This window comes from Melospiza georgiana, chromosome 3 (genome assembly GCF_028018845.1).
Source record: "Melospiza georgiana isolate bMelGeo1 chromosome 3, bMelGeo1.pri, whole genome shotgun sequence".
Classification (NCBI taxonomy): domain Eukaryota; kingdom Metazoa; phylum Chordata; class Aves; order Passeriformes; family Passerellidae; genus Melospiza; species Melospiza georgiana.
The window spans coordinates 716,140-738,772 of record NC_080432.1 but is presented as its reverse complement, the minus strand read 5'-3'; the positions used below and the strand labels follow the sequence as shown (position 1 = coordinate 738,772).

General features: G+C 47.6%; 1 protein-coding gene across 1 annotated transcript in view; it reads left to right on the top strand.

Annotated features, from left to right (window-relative positions):
- Positions 1–22,633, top strand: part of ASXL2 (ASXL transcriptional regulator 2) — a 49,918-nt gene that overhangs the window by 4,551 nt on the left and 22,734 nt on the right. Inside the window, exons 2-3 of the mRNA XM_058021731.1 lie at positions 13,610–13,692; positions 20,634–20,636. Coding sequence (XP_057877714.1) covers positions 13,610–13,692; positions 20,634–20,636 — 86 coding nt within the window. The remainder of the gene's footprint in view (positions 1–13,609; positions 13,693–20,633; positions 20,637–22,633) is intronic.

Here is a 22,633-nt window from a genome sequence, read left to right as displayed (position 1 = left end):
GCAATCCCAGCCCTCCCAGCCTTTCCTCAGCAGAGCTGCTCCATCCTCTGCTCACCTTGGTGCCTCCTGTTCTGCACAGCTCTCTCTCCTCCCTCGTTGTTCCTGGGAAATGTCTGGAGGCTGCTGTGGAGCCCAGGAGGCTCCTCCTGGAGAGCCTGGCAGGGTTTGTCACATCTCAGGGAGGTTCAGGGATCAATCCCTGCTTGCAGAATGAGCTGATACCTGAAGCTGGTAAAGCCTTCCTGTTTTGTTTGGTTTTTTGTTGGTTTTTTTTTTTTTTTTCTGGAGGTGATTGTTTGTTGCTCTGTTGGGCTTTTTGGTGGTGCTTTATTTGGTTTTTAGCCCCTGAGGATTATCACCGCTCCTTCCCTGATCCCAGGCTGTGGCTGAGGATGAATTTCCAAGGCAGACACGGTGCTGAGGCGAGGGCTGCTCTGTCCCAGCTGTGAAATGCCTTTGCAGAGGTTTCTGAAGGCCAGGGCAGGTGGTGCCCCCAGCTCTGGCACAGCTCTGTGTGTGCTGCCAGGGAATCACCTTGGCACTGCTTCCAGGGAAACAGCTCCTGCCTGGGCAGGGCTTGGCACAGACCCTGGCACACGTCCATGGAGAAGGGCACTCTGCTTCACTCCTCACTCACACACATCCCCAGGCAGCTGCAGCTCTTGGAGGGATTTTTCCTTAAATTTTTTCAAGTTTTTCCTGAAGGATTTCAGGAAAATCAGGTGCCCCTCACTGCGTGCTGGAGACCTGACAGGAGAGAACCTGAAGGGGATGGAGCCCCAGGAGAGGCTGAGGGAGCTGGGAAGGGGCTCAGCCTGGAGAAAAGGAGGCTCAGGGGGGCCCTTGTGGCTCTGCACAAGTCCCTGACAGGAGGGGACAGCCAGGGAACAGGGACAGGACAAGGGGAAATGGCCTCAGGCTGGGCCAGGGCAGGCTCAGGGTGGACACCAGGAGGAATTTCTGCATGGAAAGGTGCTCAGGCTTTGGCAGGGGCTGCCCAGGGAGGTTGGCAGTGCCCATCCCTGCAGGTGGCACCTGGATGTGGCACTTGGTGCCCTGGGCTGGGGACAGGGTGGGCATTGGGCAAAGCTGGCACTGGATGCTTTGGAGGGATTTTGCAGCCTCAGGGTCTCTGGGATTCTCTCACTTCCCAGTAAAGCCAGATTGCAGCTCTGGGCTCAGCTGCATCCTCTGCCACCTGCACTTCTGCTCCTGGCAGTTGTAGTGAGCTGAAATCTGCTTTGAGCTCATCCTGGGCATCTCTAACACACAAATGGAGGCTTAAAAATGGTTCCTGTGTGGAGACAGGACCTGTGCAGGGTGAGGGGGAAGTGTAATCCCCTCTGATGGCTGCAGCAAAGCAGCAGACTACAAAATCCTCCTTCCAGTCACAATAATCCCATTATTGGCCTGCTGTTTGCAACACTCATTTCCAAGTTCCTTTGCTCCTGCTGGGAATTTTAACCTCTCGGAGGGCTCTGAGGTGCTGCAGGTGCCACCCCTGCAGCTGTGGCTGTGCAGGTGCTTGCTGGAGCTGGGGGAAGCCCATTTTTCATAGGTGGGGCTGCTTTGGTTGTAATTACCAGCCCAATTAGCAGCACAGCAGTTCAGCAGCTGCCCCAGGGGCTGGCTCTGGGCTTGGCAGGGCTGCCCACCTTTCCCAGGCTGGCAGAGCAGCTGGAAAAGCCCTGGGATGTGCAGAGCAGGGAGAGGTGGCTGTGCCAGGAGGGGAACCCCAGGTGTGCCCCCAGTGCCTCTGCCAGCAGTTTGTGATGCTGTGGAAATTGAAATTCCCAGGTGGAAATGTGAGCAGCTCTTCTCCACTGCTGCGCTCCAGGAGACAAACTCAGAGCTGGTGAAGGATCCCAGAGATATTCTCTGTATTCTACAGAGTCACAGTTTGGGTTGGAAAGGAGCTTAAATGTGACCTCATGCCATGGCAGGGACACGTTTCACTGTCCCAGGGTGCTCCAGCCCCAGTGTCCAACCTGGCCTTGGACAATTCCAGGGATGAAACAGCCACAGCAGCTCTGGGAATTCCTTCCCAGCCCCTCGCCACCCTCCCAGGGAACAATTTCCTTGTTTAGAGCCATAAACGTGCTGTAGGTGTGGATTTTACCACAGAGCTCTGCCGCACTTTTGCTTGGTCTGTCTCGTGAGAAATGCTGTTCACTTTAAAAAAATTTAAAAGGTTTATTAAAACCTTGTCAAAAACACAACAGCAGACTGAATAGAGAAAAAAGGCAGAGGATTTTCTCACCATGTGCTCACCCACACAAGGAGGTTTTGCCTTTTAACCCTTTAGCCCTTCCCAATGTTGTGTCCATTGATTAATTTTTGTTGTCCAGTGGTGGAGTTTAAATCCCTAAATCCTGATTGGATGTCAGGATGCCATAGTGACAATCCCACCCTCCCAAAATCCCAAACCCAGGGCACTCTCTGATAACAACACAAGGGGGATAAAAGATAACTGTAAATGTAAAACTTCTCCTAACATATATTTACCTTTTTTTAAGGTGATATTTACCTTTTATGATGATATCTACCTTTTAATTGTGAATCAACCATGGCATCACTCATCTGTCACGGTCTGGTTCCTGTGATTTGGGCAGGTGGGGGATAAAAGATAACTATTAATCTGTAAAACTACTCCTAATATATATACAGGATATTTACCTTTGAATTGTGAGAGTCATTCATGGCATCACTCATCTAACTAATCTATCACAGTCTGGTTCCTGTGATTTGGGCAGGGGGGGTACAAGATAATGATAAATCTATAAAGCTTCTAACATATATACATGATATTTAGCTTTTCATTGTGAGAATCACCCATGGCATTGCTCGCAGTCAGGTTCCTGTGATTTGGGTAGGGGGGGTACAAGATAATGATAAATCTATAAAACTTCTCCTAACATATATACATGATATTTACCTTTTAATTGTGAGAGTCACCCATGGCCTCATCACCCATCTGTCACAGTTTGGGTCATGGAATTTGGGCAGGAGGGGGGTAAAAGATAACTATAAATCTATAAAACTTCTTCTGACGTGTATATTTGATATTTACTTTTTATTGTGAAAGTCACCCATGGCCTCATCACTCATCTGTCACAGTTTGGGTCATGGAATTTGGGCAGGAGGGGGGTAGAAGATAACTATAAATCTATAAAACTTCTTCTGACATGTATATTTGATATTTACTTTTTATTGTGAGAGTCACCCATGACATCACTCATCTGTCACAGTTTGGGTCATGGAATTTGGGCAGGAGGGGGGTAGAAGATAATGATAAATCTATAAAACTTCTCCTAACATATATACATGATATTTACCTTTTAATTGTGAGAGTCGCCCATGGCCTCATCACCCATCTGTCACAGTTTGGGTCATGGAATTTGGGCAGGAGGGGGGGTAAAAGATAACTATAAATCTATAAAACTTCTTCTGACGTGATGTATATTTGATATTTACTTTTTATTGTGAGAGTCACCCATGACATCACTCATCTGTCACAGTTTGGGTCATGGAATTTGGGCAGGGGGGTAAAAGATAACTATAAATCTGTAAAACTTCTAACATGTCTACATTATATTTAGCTTTTCATTGTGAGAATCACCCATGGCATTGCTCGCAGTCTGGTTCCTGTGATTTGGGCAGGGGGGGTAAAACATAAATCTATAAAACGTCTCCTAACATATATACATGATATTTAGATTTTAGTTGTGAGAGTCACCCCTGGCATCGCTCATCTCTCCCAGTCTGGTTCATGGGATTTTTGCAGGGGGATTCTGGAGCTGCTGCAGCCCTGGGGCAGCTCCTCCTGCTCAGGCTGTGCTCTCCTCCCCAGGCCCAAAATCAGTGATATTTCTTGGTGTAAAACCCTAAACCAGTGATGTTTCCTGGTGTAAAATCCCAGGCTTGGTTTAGCTTGGAGGGACCTGAGGGATCACCTGTGCCACCCCTTTGGAGCAGCTGCAGGAGGTGGAAATGCACCTGGTCACAGCTCTTTGGTGGCTGGGACAAGTAAATCAAATTAATCAGCTCCTGTTAAATGTGCTTGGATGTGCTCTCAGAGGGTTTTGTGATTTCCTCTGCCATATCTCACTGGCAGGGCCAGAAGTGATTCTTTGGCTGTATCCAAGTCCTGTTCCCTTATTGCCTTTCTCCTGAGCTCTGTCCACTCTGTCATGGAATGGTTTTGGGTTCTGTCCAATGAAATAGTTCTGAGTTCTGTCCAGTCTCTCATAGAATGGTTTTGGGTTCTGTCCAATATTTCATGGAATGGTTTTGGGTTCTGTCCAATATTTCATGGAATGGTTTTGGGTTCTGACCATTCTGTCATGGAATGGTTTGGAGTTCTGTCCATTCTCTCATGGAATGGTTTGGAGTTCTGTCCAATATTTCATGGAATGATTTTGAGTTCTGTCCATTCTCTCATGGAATGCTTTTGAGTTCTGTCCATTCTGTCATGGAATGCTTTTGAGTTCTGTCCAATATCTCATGGAATGGTTCTGAGCTCTATCCAATGTCTCATGGAATGGTTCTGAGTTCTGTCCAATGGAATGGTTCTGAGCTCTGTCCAATATTTCATGGACTGGTTCTGAGCTCTGTCCAGTCTCTCATGGACTTGTTCTGAGCTCTGTCCAATATTTCATGGACTGGTTCTGAGCTCTGTCCAATATTTCATGGACTGGTTCTGAGCTCTGTCCAGTCTCTCATGGACTTGTTCTGAGCTCTGTCCAATATTTCATGGACTGGTTCTGAGCTCTGTCCAATATCTCATGGAATGGTTCTGAGCTCTGTCCAATGGAATGGTTCTGAGCTCTGTCCAGTCTCTCATGGACTGGTTCTGAGTTCTGTCCAATATTTCATGGACTGGTTCTGAGCTCTGTCCAATATCTCATGGAATGGTTCTGAGCTCTGTCCAGTCTCTCATGGAATGGTTCTGAGCTCCCTTTGGAGGGTGTTGGGGTTCAGGGAGGTTCAGGCTTTCCCCTTCATCCTGCTCTCATGTGCTTGCATCTGATTCTGCATCAGAAGCAGAAGAATCATTGGGTCTTCATCTGTCTCTGGTAGTCCTGGGGTTGTTTATTCCCATGGCATGTTTATGGAAAGAGGGAAATTCAAATTGTGCAGACCCCAGTGTGGCCCAGTCTGAGGTGAAAATTCAATTTCTTGTGAAAATTCAAATTGTGGAGACCCTTTCCCCTTCCCCCTCTCAGAGATTCTGCAAGGAAGAATTTCAGTTCAGGGGTTTGACTTGTAGATGATTTGTAAATAAAACCAGTAACAAACTGCTTTTATTTACAGTCTCAACACACAGGACACTTCCCTTAAATGTGCTTCAAATGTCATTTCTTGTGACACTTCCCTTAACAGGGCACCAAATGTCCTTCAAATGTCATTTTTGTGACACTTCAGGCCACTGAGGCTTCCTGTCCATCCTTGAGCTGCTGTTTCCTCCAGGTCTGTGGGCAGCTTTTTGTGTTTTCCAGCCTTGAAAGGAAGGGATGAGGGCTGAGGTTTCCCCTGTGCTCCAGATGGGAAGGAATATTTATCTCTAAGTTGTGAGTTTGATAGTGTTTTATTAATAGTGGCAGCTCAGTCAATGAGCAGCAACAAAATCCAGCACAGCAATGGGAAATGGTGACATTGGGACAGTGGTGACAATGGGAAATGGTGACAGTTGTGATATTGGGACAGTGGGAAATGGTGACATTGGGACAGTGGTGACAATGGGAAATGGTGACAGTTGTGATATTGGGACAGTGGGAAATGGTGACATTGGGACAGTGGTGACAATGGGAAATGGTGACGTTGGGACAATGTTGACAAATAAAATGGTGACAGTGGTGGCAATTGGAAATGGTGACATTGTGACAGTGGGAAATGGTGACATTGGGACAATGTTGACAAATGGTGACCCTGGTGACAATGGGAAACGCTCCAGCCCTGTGCCAGCTCCGTGGCTGAAGGCAGGCACTGCTGCAGGGCTTGAGCTCAAACATGAATTTATTCAATATTGACAGCTCAGTGTCAGAGCAGTGCTGCAGGTCTGCTTGGTGTGAACCCCAAATCCCTGTGCTGTGGGGGCAGCCTGAGTGGACAGCCAGGAGCGGTGCAGGTCTGTCTTAGGAATAATAATTACAACTGATAATTGTCTCTTGCTGATAATTGTCACTATAGGACATGAAATAAATCAACAGGAAAACTGGAATCTCCAAGGGAAAAAGAAGGACAGTTTAATTTCTGACTCCAGCATTTATAGATTTTCAAAAGTGACAGTGGATTGGAGGATGACAGTGCCACCTCTCCAATGACACTGGACAAACCAACAGTCCATCAAATGTCTCCTCCTCCAGAAAAGAATGAGTTATTTACAGAAAATGTGTGAGAAAGTTCCTCACAAGAATGTAAACATCAGAAGGCTTAGAAGAACAGGGTGACAGATAATTCACTCTTAGATCCCCTGCACGACCTTCTCAAACCCTCAGGGATGGCACAGAGGGGTTTTTGGGAAAGGCCACCCTGTTAGTGCCCCCAAGAGACACAAATCCCTCTCCCACCTCATCCCCAGGTTGTTCCTGGTGTTCTGCTCCAACCTCACCTTGGAGCTGTTCCAGTTTATCTGCTGGGCTGAATCCAGGGGTGTGAATTTAGGGATGTGAATGTAGGGGTGAGAATTTAGGGATGTGAATTTGGCGATGTGAATTCAGGGGTGTGAAATTCAGGGGTGTGAATTTAGGGATGTGAATTCATGGTGATGAATTTAGGGATGGGAATTCAGGGATGTGCATTCAGGGGTGTGAATTTAGGGATGTGAATTCAGGGTTGTGAATTCAAGGATGTGAATTTAGGGGTGTGAATTCATGGTGGTGAATTTAGGGATGGGAATTCAGGGATGTGCATTCAGGGTTGTAAATTTAGGGGTGTGAATTCAGGGGTGTGAATTCGAGGATGTGAATTTAGGGATATGAATTTAGGCATGTAAATTTAGGGATGTGAATTCAGGGGTGTAAAATCAGGGGTGTGAATTTAGGGATGTGAATTCAAGGATGTGAATCTAAGGATGTGAATTCAGGGTTCTGAATGTAGGGATGTGAATTTAGGGATGTGAATTTAAGGATGTGAATTCAGGGATGGGAATTCAAGGATGTGATTTCAGGGATGTGAATTTAGGGGTGTGAATTCGAGGATGTGAATTCAGGGTTGTATATTCAGGGATGTGAATTCAGGGATGTGAATTCAGAGATGTGAATTTAGGGATGTGAATTTAGGGATGTGAATTTAGGGATGTGAATTCAGAGATGTGAATTCAGGAGTGTAAATTTAGGGATGTGAATTCAGAGATGTGAATTCAGGAGTGTAAATTTAGGGATGTGAATTCAGAGATGTGAATTCAGGGTTGTAAGCTCCCAGGCCAGAAGCTTTGAGTGCTTTTCTAGGGGGTCACTCCTGCTTTTCCCCACAAAAATCCCTCCTAGCCAGCAAACCTCTCCTGGCCCTTGGGGCTGCTCTAACCCTGTTGGGATTTTTTCGAGGAGGAGTTGGGCTGGATTCCTGTGGGTCTCTTCCAGCTCAGGATATCCTGTGATTCTCTGGAGCTGTTTATTCTCCACTTAGAGCTGGAGGAGCTTTGGAAGCTGGTGGGAGCTCAGGGCAGTTTCAGAATGCTCATGGAGTCTTTTGGTTGGACAAGTTTTCCACTGATCCAGAAACTGAAGAATCACCTCAGTGTCCTTGTGGAGAGATATTTGAAATGAAGCATCAGAAATCAGAAAGTTTAGAGGGCAGGGATGGATGGGATATTGGGAATTAGGAATTGTTCCCTGGCAGGGTGCCTAGAGTAGCTGGGGCTGCCCCTGGATCCCTGGCAGTGCCCAAGGCCAGGCTGGACACTGGGACAGTAAAGGTTGGGCAGGGATGTCCCCAAGGAGAGAGGTGGCTCTGGGATCCCCCAGCTGAGATGTCCCCAGGCAGGGAGGTGGCTTTGGGATTTCCCAGCTGGGCAGGGATGTCCCCAAGGAGGGAGGTGGCTCTGGGATCCCCCAGCTGAGATGTCCCCAGGCAGGGAGGGAGGTGGCTCTGGGATCTCCCTGCCCTGCTGCTGCTCCAGCCCTGTGCCAGCTCAGTGTGAAATGTGCCCTTCAGTGGCACCTGGCTCCTGATGCCACAGGATTGTCCATCCCTCCCTGACCTGCTTTCTGCCTAAATCCTGGCCAGCATTTGCCTAATGGGATGAGTGGAGCAGATCCTGCAATCTGGGTCAAGTCCTTCATCCCCCCCGGGGCTCCTGTTGTGTTTTCTGGGGGTTACTGAGCAGCAATTTCACATCCTCTGGGGCTTTTTAGGGCTGACCCGCTTGTGTGCCAGGCTGGCATGGCAGGGTGATGCCCTGCTGGCAGCACATGGGCAGCTTCTCCCATTTCCATGGTGGCTGCAGCTGGAATTCCCTCCTGGATGTGAGGCTGAGGTGGAACCAGATGGTCAGGTTTTGCTGCCTGCCTCTGCAGAGCTTGTCTGAGCCAGGTGGGAGCTGCTCAGCTGCTTGCATTCGTGGGTTCAGGACGTTTAGGTTCTATTTCCAGGAAGGAACCCGAGTGGAAGTGCTGATTGTGTTTATAACATCAGTTTTAAATCCTTCTTTGTATAAGGGAATAACCAATAGGACGAATTCCAGAGTGCATTTTTGCCAAAGCTTTCCTGGGCTGAGGTTCTCCTTCACATCCAGCTGTGGAGGATCTCTGGATTAAACCTTGATGGGCTGATAAAAACACCCCCAAACAACCCCATTAAACCTTGATGGGCGGATAAAAACACCTCCAGAAAACCCCAACCACTTCAAACACAGGTTTTAATTGTGAACACTGCCTGATCCAGGTTTATGTGGGCAGCACTTGCATCTCTCAGAGCTTTCCAAAATGCATCTCTCAGAGCTTTCCAAAATGCATCTCTGAGAACATTCCTAAATGCATCTCTCAGAGCTTTCCCAAATGCATCTCTCAGAGCTTTCCTAAATGCATCTCTCAGAGCTTTCCCAAATGCATCTCTCAGAGCTTTCCTAAATGCATCTCTCAGAGCTTTCCCAAATGCATCTCTCAGAGCTTTCCCAAATGCATCTCTCAGAGCTTTCCTAAATGCATCTCTCAGAGCTTTCCCAAATGCATCTCTCAGATCTTTCCCAGATGCAGCAGGAGTGTGGTGAGCTCTTTCATTGACAATGAGCTTGGCTCAGTTGGCCAGAGCTGAGTTCCCTCTCAGACTCTGTAGGATTTTATTTCTTCACACACAGTGACTAAAATGACTCGGGTGAAAGATCTGATATGGGATTAAAAGGGCAGAGGAGAGGGCAGAAGCTCCTTAAGGCGTATCAGCTCTTTAAAGGTGCATCTGTTTTGTTGAGAGTCTCTTTAATCCTCGTTCCTGGTTCTCCTGGAGCAGCCTGTGTGGCAGCAGGAGTGTGAGCTGCTTTGTTTATCTGGTGTCAAACATTTCCTGGAGAGCACAGAGAGGCTGTTGGCAGGGCAGGGCACCCTGGGCTGGGCTGGCACCTGCTCTGGCCTTGCCCAGCACAAGGAGCTCTGATCCCGGGCTGGCAGAGCCCCAGCGAGCCACGAGAGCAGCTGGGGGAGCCACAGGGCCATGGAGGGTGGGAAAGGCTCCCGGAGCAGGGAGTGCAGCCTGGTGACGGGGTCTGTGCCCTGTGCTCTGAGATTGGTGTGCTTTGGGGGTTCAGGGAGCCCTCTGTGTGCTTTGGGGGTTCTGGGAACCATCTGTGTGCTTTAGGGGTTCTGGGAACCATCTGTGTGCTTTGGGGGTTCAGGGAAACATCTCTCTGTGTGCTTTGGGGGTTCAGGGAAACATCTCTCTGTGTGCTTTGGGGGTTCAGGGAAACATCTCTCTGTGTGCTTTGGGGGTTCTGGGAGCCATCTGTGTGCTTTGGGGGTTCTGGGAACCACCTGTGCTTTGGGGGTTCAGGGAAACATCTCTGTGTGCTTTGGGGGTTCAGGGAAACATCTGTGTGCTTTGGGGGTTCAGGGAGCCCTCTGTGTGCTTTGGGGGTTCAGGAAAACATCTCTCTGTGTGCTTTTGGAAACCCATCCTGAGCCCATCATGGGGACACTCAGGGCAAGAGAGTCCTGGAGGGGCTGGGGCATGTCCAGGGAAGGGAATGGAGCCCCAGGAGGGGCTGAGGGAGCTGGGAAGGGGCTCAGCCTGGAGAAAAGGAGGCTCAGGGGGGACCTTGTGGCTCTGCACAAGTCCCTGACAGGAGGGCACAGCCAGGGGACAGGGACAGGACAAGGGGAAATGGCCTCAGGCTGGGCCAGGGCAGGCTCAGGGTAGATATTTGGAGCAATTCCCACCTGGAAAGGGCTGTCCTGCCCTGGCACAGCTGCCCAGGGAGGTTTGAGGTGCCCATTCCTGGAGGGATTTAAAAGCCCTGTGGATGTGGCACTTGGGGACATGGGGCAGTGGTGGCTTTGGCAGTGCTGGGTTGGACTTGGTGATCTCCAAGGGCTTTTCCAACCTAAAGGACTCTGTGGTTCCAGGAATGTCCTGGAGAGCAGGGACAGCTGGCAGAGCTGGTTGATGTTCCCCTGTGACCTTCCCAGAGCAGCCCAGCAGGGTTTGCAGGGAGCCAGGCGGGGGTGGCAGGAGGCCAGGCCTGTGCAGCCTCACCCTGCTGAGCTCAGGGCCCTGTGGGCATTGAAGGGTTAACGCCTGGGAGAGGTGCAGGGACAGAAATGGAGCAGCTTTTCTCCCCTCTGCCCTGGCTGAGGTTCCCTGGTGGAACTCAGCCTTCACTGGGGACAAATTAATCAAATCTGATTAATTTGAGCCACATGGAGCACATCCAGGGAGGGAAATTTGGGATAACACAGTGCCCAGGAGGAAAATGCCCAGTCAGAGTTTGGTGTGGTGGAAATGGCCCTGAGCTCCCTGTGGATGGATCTCAGCTTCACTCCTCTCCTGATTTCACCTGAGGGAATGGGATAACCTGGGGATGGATCCCTGAGGGAATGAGGGGACTGGGATAACCTGGGGATCCCTGAGGGAATGGGATAACCTGGGGATCTGTGAGGGGATGGGATAACCTGGGGATGGATCCCTGAGGGAATGAGGGGACTCGGATAACCTGGGGATGCCTGAGAGAATGGGATAACCTAGGGATGGGTTCCTGAGGGAATGAGGGGAATAGGATAAGCTGGGGATCCCTGAGGGAATGAGGGAACTGGGATAACCTGGGGGTCCCTGAGGGAATGAGGGGATTGGTATAAACTAGGGGTCCCTGAGGGGACTGGGATAACCTTGGGGTCCCTGAGACTGGGATAACCTGGGGATCCCCGAGGGAAGGAGGGGACTGGGATAAACCTGGGTATCCCTGAGGGGACTGGGATAAGCTGGGGATCCCTGAGGGAATGGGATAACCTGGGGATCCCTGAGAGAATGGGATAACCTGGGGATGGATCCCTGAGGGAATGAGGGGACTGGGATAAGCTGGGGATCCCTGAGGGAATGAGGGAACTGGGATAACCTGGGGGTCCCTGAGGGAATGAGGGGATTGGTATAAACTGGGTAACCCTGAGGGGACTGGGATAAGCTGGGGATCCCTGAGGGAATGAGGGGACTGGGATAACCTGGGGATCCCTGAAACTGGGGTAACCTGGGGATCCCAGAGGGGTCTGGGATAACCTGGGGATGGATCCCTGAGGGAATGAGGGGACTGAGATAAGCTGGGGATGGATCCCTGAGGGAATGAGGGGACTGGGATAAACCTGGGGGTCCCTGAGGGAACTGGGATAAGCTGGGGATCCCTGAGGGGACTGGGATAAACCTGGCGATGGATCCCTGAGGGAATGAGGGGACTGGGATAACCTTGGGATGGATGCCCAAGGGAATGAGGGGCAGGGTCCTGCAGGGCTGGGGGTTCTGCTCAAGAGAGGAGGGGGAACTGCTCCCGTCCTTCTGCAGAGTCCCCCTGGGTTTGTGCTGAGCCTAAGTCAGGCCCGGCCTTTGATGTGCTGGGCTCGGGTCAGAGCTGATGATTAAGAGGAAACGAGGCATTTCCTGCCCATCCCCCTGCCCAGCACGAATATGGCCTGAAATGTCCTGAAATATCCCGGTGACGTGTGGTGAGTGGCATCTGCCTGCTGCAGCAGCTCCCTGCAGCTGCAGCTCTGCCTGCCCGACCCCTGGGAGCAGCTCAGGGACCCCGGGGGCCGGGGCAGGGCTGGTGCTGGGGCCCTTCAACAAAAAAAAAACATTCTAGGGGCCAGAGTTGGGAACTTGGTGTGTGCAGGGGGTTTCAAACAGCCTCTTGCTGGAATTGTGGGTGCTGAGAATTTCAGCCTTTCTGTGCTGACACACTCTGACCCCCAGGACAGCACTGCATTTGACCTGAGGCCATGGAGAAACTTCCAGAATTGATTGAGAGCACTGGGATTGTGGGTGTGGAGTTGGGTACAAGTGTGTGACGTCACAGGGTGGAAAACTTGGAGTCTGGGGGTTTAGAATATGGAATAAATATGGGGCAAGATGGAGGCTTTAGGGTGGTGGCTGGTTCTTCTCCTCCTTCTCCTCCTTCTCCTCCTTCTCCTCCTTCTCCTCCTTCTCCTTCTCCTCCTTCTCCTCCTTCTCCTCCTTCTCCTCCTTCTCCTCCTTCTCCTCCTTCTCCTCCTTCTCCTCCTTCTCCTCCCTTCTCCTTCTTCTCCTTTTCTTCTCCTTTTCTTCTCCTTCTTCTCTTTCTCTTCTCCTTCCTCACCATCTTCTCCTTCTTCTTTACTTTGTTCTTCTCCTTCACCTTCTTCTCCTTCTTCTTCTCCTTCCTCACCTTCTTCTTCTTTATTTGTCCTTCTCCTTCTTTTTCCTCACCACCACCTTCTTCTTCTTCCTCACCTTCTTCTCCTTTTTCTTCTCCTTCTTTGTTCTTCTCCTTCCTCACCTTCTTTTTCTCCTTCTTATTTGTTCTCCTCCTTCTTCTCCCTCACCACCTTCTTCTTCTGCTTCCTCACCTTCTTCTCCTTTTTCTTCTCCTTCTTCTTTACCTTCTTCTTCTCCTTCCTCACCCTCTTCTCCTTCTACTCCTTCCTCACCTTCTTCTTCTTTACTTGGTTCTTCTCCTTCTCCTTCCTCACCTTCATCTTCCTCACCTTCTCCTTCTTCACCACCTTCTCCATGGGTTTGGGTGGTATTTTGTAACTGGGCAGAAAAGCCTGCCCTGTGGACTTTGAGGGATTAATTATTGAGTTAAAAGTGAAAATAATTTAGGTGTCATTTCTTAATTGGATAGATTAGCTTTAAAAGACCTTGTACAAGAGATGGTTGGTCATTTTCTGCCTTGTTAGTGAAGAACTGCAGAACTCACTGCTGTGAGACTGTAACATTAATAAGAAATAATAAACACCTAAAATAGAGGTTTTGGTGGAGCTGGATAGAAATTCAGAATGCAAAGGAATAACTGCCATTAAATGGAGGTTTTGGTACACTTAAATGTAAATTCAGAATGCAAAGGAATAACTGCCATTAAATGAAAGTTTTGGTGCAGTTACATGTAAAATCAGAATGCAAAGGAATAACTTCCTCTCAATCTGCTCTTTCTTGCCAGGTCCTGGAGAAATATCCCAACACACCCATGAGCCATAAAGAGATCCTTCAAGTTATCCAAAAAGAAGGCCTTAAGGAAATCAGGTGAGTTGAGTAAAGCAGGAAAACTCTCTGGTGCTCTGCTTCCAGCTTGGTGTTAACCAGTTTGCTGTTAACTCCCTGCTCCTGAGGAGTTTTGGGACTGAAATATTTCAGGTTTGGAGTCTGGGTCCTGTTTGTAAACAGCTCCCAAGTGCTCTTCCCCACTGAGCTGGGTAAGATCATCCCTGATTCCCAGGTGTGCAGGGCTTGCCTGCAGCTCCCTTATAGGAAATAAAATAAAGGACTTGGCAGCAGCTCCTTTAGAGGATAAAATAAAGGACTTGGCTGCAGCTCCTTTAGAGGATAAAATAAAGGACTTGGCTGCAGCTCCTTTATAGGATATCCCAGCCCTGGTCAGGGGCTTCAGGGACTGAAGGAAACAGAACAAATTTTAATTTCTGCTTTAAAAAATAAGTGAATGCCCTGGGGCCTGAATTAAGCAGCCATCCTGAATTTGGTTGAATTGTGTTTTGCAGTCCCCTTGGCCAGCTGGGTGCAGCAGTCCTTGTGCTTTGCAGGGAAAGGTCAGGGCCCACTGCAGGGGTTGTGCTGTCCCAAGGGAGCTGAGCATGGCCCAGCTCTGGGAAATGTGGAATTTATCCTGCCCAGGGAGCTCCTGGGGAGGGACCAAAGGGAGGGAGGGACAGCCAGGCTTTGGGGGCAGCTGCAGGTCTGTGCTAAAGAGTGTTAAACTAAACTAGATAGTGTTAAACTAAGCATTGTTAAACTAAACTAGATAGTGTTAAACTAGATGGTCTTAAGTTAGTGTTAAACTAAACTAGATAGTGTTAAACTAAACTAAATAGTGTTAAACTAAACTAAATAGTGTTAAACTAGACTAGATAGTGTTGGACTATATAGTGTTAAACTAAGTACTGTTAAACTAAATAGTGTTAAACTAGTGTTAAACTAAACATTATTAAATTGAATAGTGTTAAACTAGTGTTAAACTAAACTAAATAGGGTTAGATTAGATAGTGTTAAACTAAACTAGGTAGTGTTAAAGTAGATAGTGTTAAACTAAACTAGATAGTGTTAAAGTAGACTAGATAGTATTAAACTAAACTAGGTAGTGTTAAACTAGCGTTAAACTAAACATTGTTAAACTAAACAGTGTTAAACTAAACTGAATAGTGTTAGACTGAATAGTGTTAAACTAAACAGTGTTGAACTAAATGGTGTTAATTCAAATTCACCAACTGTAGCTCAGTCAGCCTGAGGGCACTGGTCAGACTGGAGATGGACTGGTCAGACTGGAGATGGACTGGTCAGACTGGAGCTCACTGGTCAGACTGGAGCTCCCTGGTCAGACTGGAGCTCACTGGTCAGACTGGAGATGGACTGGTCAGCCTGGAGATGGACTGGTCAGCCTGGAGATGGACTGGTCAGACTGGAGATGGACTGGTCAGCTTGGAGATGGACTGGTCAGACTGGAGCTCACTGGTCAGCCTGGAGGGGCTCTGGTCAGCCTGGAGATGGACTGGTCAGCCTGGAGCTCCCTGGTCAGACTGGAGCTCCCTGGTCAGACTGGAGATGGACTGGTCAGACTGGAGATGGACTGGTCAGACTGGAGCTCCCTGGTCAGACTGGAGCTCACTGGTCAGACTGGAGGTCACTGGTCAGACTGGAGCTCCCTGGTCAGACTGGAGCTCACTGGTCAGACTGGAGGTCACTGGTCAGACTGGAGGGGCTCTGGTCAGACTGGAGGTGGACTGGTCAGACTGGAGATGGACTGGTCAGACTGGTGACAGAGCACAAGGGCAGCCAACACCCAGCACTGACCCTGCTAAACCTTTTTACAATCTTTTTTACTAAAATCCTGTGGTTTTGGGGCAGAGCCCCGGGCAGGAGCCCAGGTGGGACCCAGGAGATGCAGTCTGTGCCTGCTCAGGGCGGATTTTGGTCAAAAAACCAAAAAAAGCAGCAGAGAAATGCAGCTGTGCCTTTCATCCTTCAGCCTTCTCCTTTTAGAGCTGAGCTGGGGCTGAGCTCATATATATAGATAGATATCTATATATTTTTTTTTAAATACATATTTTATATATAAAATATATATCTAATATAGAAATATATTCTTATAGATTCTATTTATTATTATATAAATACAAATCTAAATAAATTTATAATTATAGAAATGTAAATAATAGAAATATTATATAAATATATTACTATATTTTAAATGTATAAATATATATTATAAATTTCATATATATAAACTCATAAAATTATATAACTATAAAATATTTATAGAAATATAAATATATTTATAAATACATACTTTTTATATAAAGGGATATAAATATGTTTATAATATATATTTGAAATGTAAAAGTATTTATGTCTACATTATAAATATAAACATAAAATTTATAAATATAAATATACTTAATAAGATAAATATAAATTATATTTGTACTATAGATTTGAAATATAAAAATATTTCTTTATCTAAATTATATGTATAAATAGAATATATTTATATATACTTATTTATATAAATATAAATTATATTTATACTATCTATTTGAAATACAAAAATATCTCTTTATATATCTAAATTATATGTATAAATATATATATACTTTCTTATAGAAATAAATATAAATTATGTTTATACTATCAATTTGAAATATAAAAATTTCTATTTAGATATCTATTTAGATATACATTTTTTTGCTGTAACAAGGCTTGCTGTAGGGTAAAAGCTGCAGGATTGTCACATTTGAAGCAATTAAATTGCAATTAAATTGCAGTCAGGGCCAGGATCTGTGCTGGGTTGGGCTCCTGGTCAGGCACAGCCCGTGACAAGATGGGCTTGGCACAAAGCAGCTTTTGGAAATCCCAGGTACAGCAAGCTCAGAATAGCTATAATTTAAAAAAAATTAATTTAAATTATTTTTTTAAATTTAAAAATTAAATTAAAAAAATCTTAAACCAGTTTCTAATGGTTTTCAAAGAGCTGTAAAATGACCTAGTCTTTACCAGGGCACAGTTCCTCATTCCCAATTCCCATCTGGCAGGGGGAGCCATTCCCTGGCTCCTGGAATGCCTAAATAAGTTGTTTTCTGACTCAAAGATGGGACAACTGAGAGATGTTTTAAAAACTTTTATTTTGTTTTTAGTCTCCTGTGAAGAGTAAGACAATACAGATGTTATAATTCACACCATCACAATCAGAAGTCAACTCTTTAATTACAATACACTCTAAGCATTTATTTTTACAAAACCATCCTTTAAAACTTATTTCTATTTCTCTCTCTTATCTATTCTATTTCCATTTCTCTCTCTTATCTCTCCTATATCCTATCCAATATCTATCCTATTCAATAGCATTTCTAAATCAACATTTCTTATCTCAAATCTGTATACAGATGCACACTGTATAAACTTTCTATCAAGTTTTAAACATTTTTTACAAATCCTGCAGTGGCACACCCTGAGATCTTGTCCCTGTGTTGGATATTGCTCATGTTGGTTGTCTGGGGTGGGACAGGGCACAATTCCTAATTCCACCATCACAATCAGAAGGCAATTATTTCTTAATTACAATACACTCTAAGCATTTCTTTTTTTATAAAACCATGCTTTAAAACTTATTTCTGTTTCCATTTCTGTCTCATATCTATCCTATTTCTATTTCCATTTCTGTCTCTTATCTCTCCTATATCCTATCCAATATCTATCCTATTCCATAACATTTCTAAATCAGCATTTCTTATCTCAAAATCTATATACAAATACTCCTTCTGTCATGTTTTAAACATTTTCCACAAATCCTGCAGTGGCACACCCAGAGATCTTGTCCCATTGCTCATGCTGGGTGTCTGGGGTGGGACAGGGACACCCAGACATTCCTCCCTGAGGAATCACCAGCCTGCCTTCCCTCAGATTCCCCCTGAGTGAGGATTTTGGAATGTGAGTTTGCTGAAATGGCCATAAAAACCCTCTTGGGGTTTTGCTGTGCAGGATTTCCTGCTCACAAAGCTGGGCTTTTGTGCACAGCCAGGGGAAAGGGGGAATTAATTTTTGGGGAGCATTTTCCTTGTGGGACGGTTCGGTGTTTGAGTTCTTGGGGTTGGGGCTGCAGCAGGGAGGGCTCCAGGCAGTCCCTGCAGCTCCCAGTGGAATTTGGGTTTTCCTGAAACACCTGGAGCTGCTGGAGAGAGCCCAGAGGAGCCCTGGAGCCAGGCTGGGAGAGCTGGGGGTGAGAGGAGAAGGATCCAGAGCCTGAGGGGGCTCCAGGAGAGCTGCAGAGGGGCTGGGGACAAGGGATGATTTCAGTGTCTGAGTTGGTGGAATCCATAATTAATAAATGCAGGGCAGAATGTTGGTTTGAAATGTAATAATTCAACACGAGCATTGCCACAGAAAGGCTGGGTTGTTAGCACTGGCAGGGAGTATTGAATACAATTATTGTGTGTAGGGGAAACCCATCAGGTGATTTTGTGCATTTCCCTCTTCCAAAGGTCTGAAATCCATAATGACAGAATATTCCTCTTTGTATTTCCCTCTTCCAAAGGTCTGAAATTCATAATGACAGAATATTCCTCTTTGTATTTCCCTCTTCCAAAGGTCTGAAATCCATAATGACAGAATATTCCTCTTTGTATTTCCCTCTTCCAAAGGTCTGAAATCCATAATGACAGAATATTCCTCTTTGTATTTCCCTCTTCCAAAGGTCTGAAATCCATAATGACAGAATATTCCTCTTTGTATTTCCCTCTTCCAAAGGTCTGAAATTTATAATGACAAAATATTCCTCTGTGCATTTCCCTCTCCCAAAGGTGTGAAACCCATACCTGACAGAATATTTGTGCATTTCCCTCTCCCAAAGGTGTGAAACCCATACCTGACAGAATATTTGTGCATTTCCCTCTCCCAAAGGTGTGAAACCCATACCTGACAGAATATTTGTGCATTTCCCTCTCCCAAAGGTGTGAAACCCATACCTGACAGAATATTCCCCTTCTCTCACCCCAGCCCAGGCTGGCTGTAGCAGTTTTTGCTGTTTCCCAGGTATAAAATGGCAGAGAAATTTTCACTCTTACAAGGACTTGGCTGCAGCTGCTTTATAGGATAACCCAGCCCTGGTCAGGGGCTTCAGGGACTGAAGGAAACATAAGAAATTTTAATTTCTGCTTTAAAAAACAAGTGGGAGAAGGAGAAGTGTGGGCTGGAGCCCTCTGTAGGTGAGGAACCTCAGAGCTGAAAACACCAGAGCTGAGGCCCCAAAAATTCCCTCAGTTTGGGGTTTCTCTTCAGCACAAGCTGGTGATTCTGTAGCACAAATCCAGAGAACATCCCCAAACCACCTAAATTTTAACTGCAGCCCCCAGAAGCCTCAGAGGGAGGAGTTTCTCTTTTGATCCTGCTCTGGGATCAGGAGCTGCTGGTTCCATTCCCTGGGGATGAGCAGGACCTGTGCACAGCACCTGGATCCCACAGCTGGAAAGGCTGCAGAGGGATTTCCTCCCAGCCAGGACTGCTCATGTGCCAGTCTCTGATGTTCCTGCAGCTCACATCTGCTCCTGGTGATAGATCTTTAATTAGAGCTGTTAATTAGTCAGGTTCAGTGTGTTCTGAGAGCTTTGTGGCCAGCTCCACACTGATCCCCACCCCCAGGTTTCTGCTGGGCTCTCAGCGCTCCAGGTGTGGCTCCTGAACTGCATCTCCCTGTGATCCTGCACCCTTTCCTGCTCTGGGGGTGCTCTGGGGAACCCCAAAATCCTGGTGTGCCAGCCAAGATCCCCCTTGGGGTGATGCTGGTGCAGAATGAGGCACTGAGGTGCTCTGGGGTCACCCAGCAGCTCCAGGAACCCCAAAATCCTGGTGTGCAGGCAGAGATTCCCTTTGGGGTGATGCTGGTGCAGAATGAGGCACTGAGGTGCTCTGGGGAACCCCAAAAATCCTGGTGTGCCAGCCAAGATCCCTCTTGGGTGCTGCTGGTGCAGAATGAGGCAGAATGGGGAGTTCTGGGGTCACCCAGCAGCTCCAGGAACCCCAAAATCCTGGTGTGCCAGCCAAGATCCCCCTTGGGATGCTGCTGTGGCAGGGCTGGTACACAGTGAGACACTGAGGAATTCTGAGGGCACTCCAGGACCCCCAAAATCCTGGTGTGCCAGCCAAGATGGGCACTGGTTTCCATTCTTGGGGAGCCCATGGGTCACCCCGGGGGTAAGGAAGCTCCTGCTCCATTACCCTGGGAGTTTGGGGTGCAGTGCTGAGCTGGGAGCAGGGCAGGGGGGGACAAGGAGTGAGTAAGTTCCTACTCCACGGTGTTCCCACACAGGGGGGCACATCCCCAGGGCCCACCTGGCTGCCAGGGAGTTCATCCCCAGGTGAAGGTGGCAGGGGGTTCCACACTGGAGCTGTTCTGGAGGCACCTGGCAGGTGTCCCTGTCCCTGATCCCCTGTCTCCTGGGATCCCAAACCCTGAGATGTGGTTCTGGTTGAAGGCACCTGGCAGGTGTATCCTGCTCCCCCTGGGATCCCAAACCCCTGAGATCCCAAATCTCTGGGATGTGGTTCTGGTGGAAAGGGGGAAGGCACCTGGCAGGTGTATCGTGCCTCTCCTGGGATCCCAAAACCCTGAGATCCCAAACCCCTGGGATCCCAAATCTTGGGGTTTTTTTCTGATGGAAGGGGAGAGGCACCTGGCTGGTGTATCCTTCCTGCCTCTCCTGGGATCTCAAACCCCTGGGATGTGGTTCTGGTGGAAAGGGAGGCACCTGGCAGGTGAATCCTGCCTCTCCTGGAATCCCAAAACCCTGGGGTCCCAAACCCTGGGATCCCAAAATCCTGGGATCCCAAACCCTGGGCTGTGGTTCTGCTGGAAGGGAGGAGGGAGGAGGGAGGGTGTGTGTGTGCATTGATGACTCCATTGTTTTGCTGAAGTTGTTAAAGGGGTGTTTCTCTCCTTTTTTTGGGCTGCACTCCACCTGCAGAAGGTAAGACCAGACCCAGCGCTGCTCGTGTCCAGCTCCTCCTCTCCTAACACCCCCCCCTTTGCCATTCCCTAACCCAGAGCCTGCTCCTGGGAGTAACCCTGGAGTAATGCTGTGCCTCCAGCTGGGAACCCTGGGGCTTGGCAGCTCCTTGCTGGCCCTGTCCCGGCTGCCTGGCTGGGGCTGGCTTTGCATGTGGGCTTTGTGCTGCTTTGGGGCTGCTGCATGTTGGGCAATGTGACCTGGCACAGGAGCTGCTTCCCTAACCCTGCCCCTGTGCTGCTCCTGGCACTGCCAGCCCTGGCACTGCCAGCCCTGGCACTGCGGGTGGCTGCACCCTCAGCAAAGAGCTCCTGGCTCTCAAGGGATGGGGGAACGGGGGCTGCTCCAAAGGGAAAAGTGGGAATTTGTCCCCTGAGTGCCTGTGGCAGCTGGATCCAGGCAGTGAGGCTTTGTCTGGAGCTTCCCTTGGTGCCTTGTGCAGGCTGAGCTGGAGCAGAGGCTGGGCAGAGCTAAAGAATCAAACAGGGATTTATTCAAAGCATCTCCTGCATGGATCCACCTGGGGCAGCACAAGGGCCCAGCCAGGGCTGCACCCAAGATGAACCAAAATGGTCCCAAAATGAATACAGGATGAACCAAAATGGCCCCAAAATGAACCCAAGGTGAACCAAAATGGTCCCAAAATGAACCCAAGGTGAACCAAAATGGTCCCAAAATGAGCCCAAGATGAACCAAAATGGCCCCAAAATGAACCCAAGATGAACCAAAATGGCCCCAAAATGCAGAACCAGGCACGGGGTCTGTCCCTGGGATCAGTTCTGCTCCATTTGCACCTTGCAGTTCATTGTCCCATTCCAGCTTTAGCCCATGCAGTCCCACCCTTGTTTTTCTCTCTCCTGTTTGTGCTCCTGGGCTGAGATTTGGGTCATTTGTCCTTGGTGCCCAGCTGGAGCAGGAATTGTTTTGTGTCCCTGCTCTGTGCCCAGAGCTCAGCATCCCTGATGTGAAACCCAGACCCACACACTAAAGCAGCACAGACTGTGAAAAACAGAAAAGCCAAACCTGAGGCGTCACCCTTGGCACTGGTGAACCTTCCCTGGGCACAAACCAGGACATTCCAGCTCCAGACCTTGGCCTGGTCCTGCTGAGCCCCAGGGGCTCTCCTGAGGGATGGATCCCATTTTAGAACCTCCTCCAGGACTGCTGGAGCTCAGGGTGGTTCTGCAGGTGGGTTTGGGAGGGATTGAGGAGGAGCAGAAGGTGCTCAGGGAGCTGGAGCAAGCAGAAACTCATCTTTTACACCGTCTGCTTCTCCAAGGGCTGCTCTGAGGTGGAACGGTGGGAATTGCCATGGGTGTGTTCCCAGCAAGTGAAGGAGATGGCCTTACTGGTAAAATCAGGAGAAAGGGCAATAAAATCCAAAATCAGGAGAAAGGGCAATGAGATCCAAAAAAGTCAGGAGAAAGAGCAATAAAATAAAAAAAGATCAGGAGAAAGGGCAATAAAATCCATGAAAATCAGGAGAAAGGGCAGTAAAATCCAAAATCAGAAGAAAGGGCAATAAAATCAAAGAAAATCAGGAGAAAGAGCAGTAAAATCCAAAATCAGGAGAAAGGGCAATAAAATCAAAGAAAATCAGGAGAAAGGGCAATAAAATTTTTAAAAATCAGGAGAAAGGGCAATAAAACAAAAAAAATCAGGAGAAAGGGCAGCAAAGTTTAAAAAAATCAGGAGAAAGGGCAGTAAAATCCAAAATCAGGAGAAAGGGCAATAAAACAAAAAAAAAACAGGAGAAAGGGTAATAAAATCCAAGAAAATCAGGAGAAAGAGCAATAAAATCCAAAATCAGGAGAAAGGGCAATAAAATTAAAAAAAAAAAAAAAAAAAAACAAAAAAAAAAAACAGGAGAAAGGGCAATAAAATTAAATCGTGAGAAAGGGTAATAAAATTTAAAAAAATCTGGAGAAAGGGCAATGAAATAAAAAAAAAAAATCAGG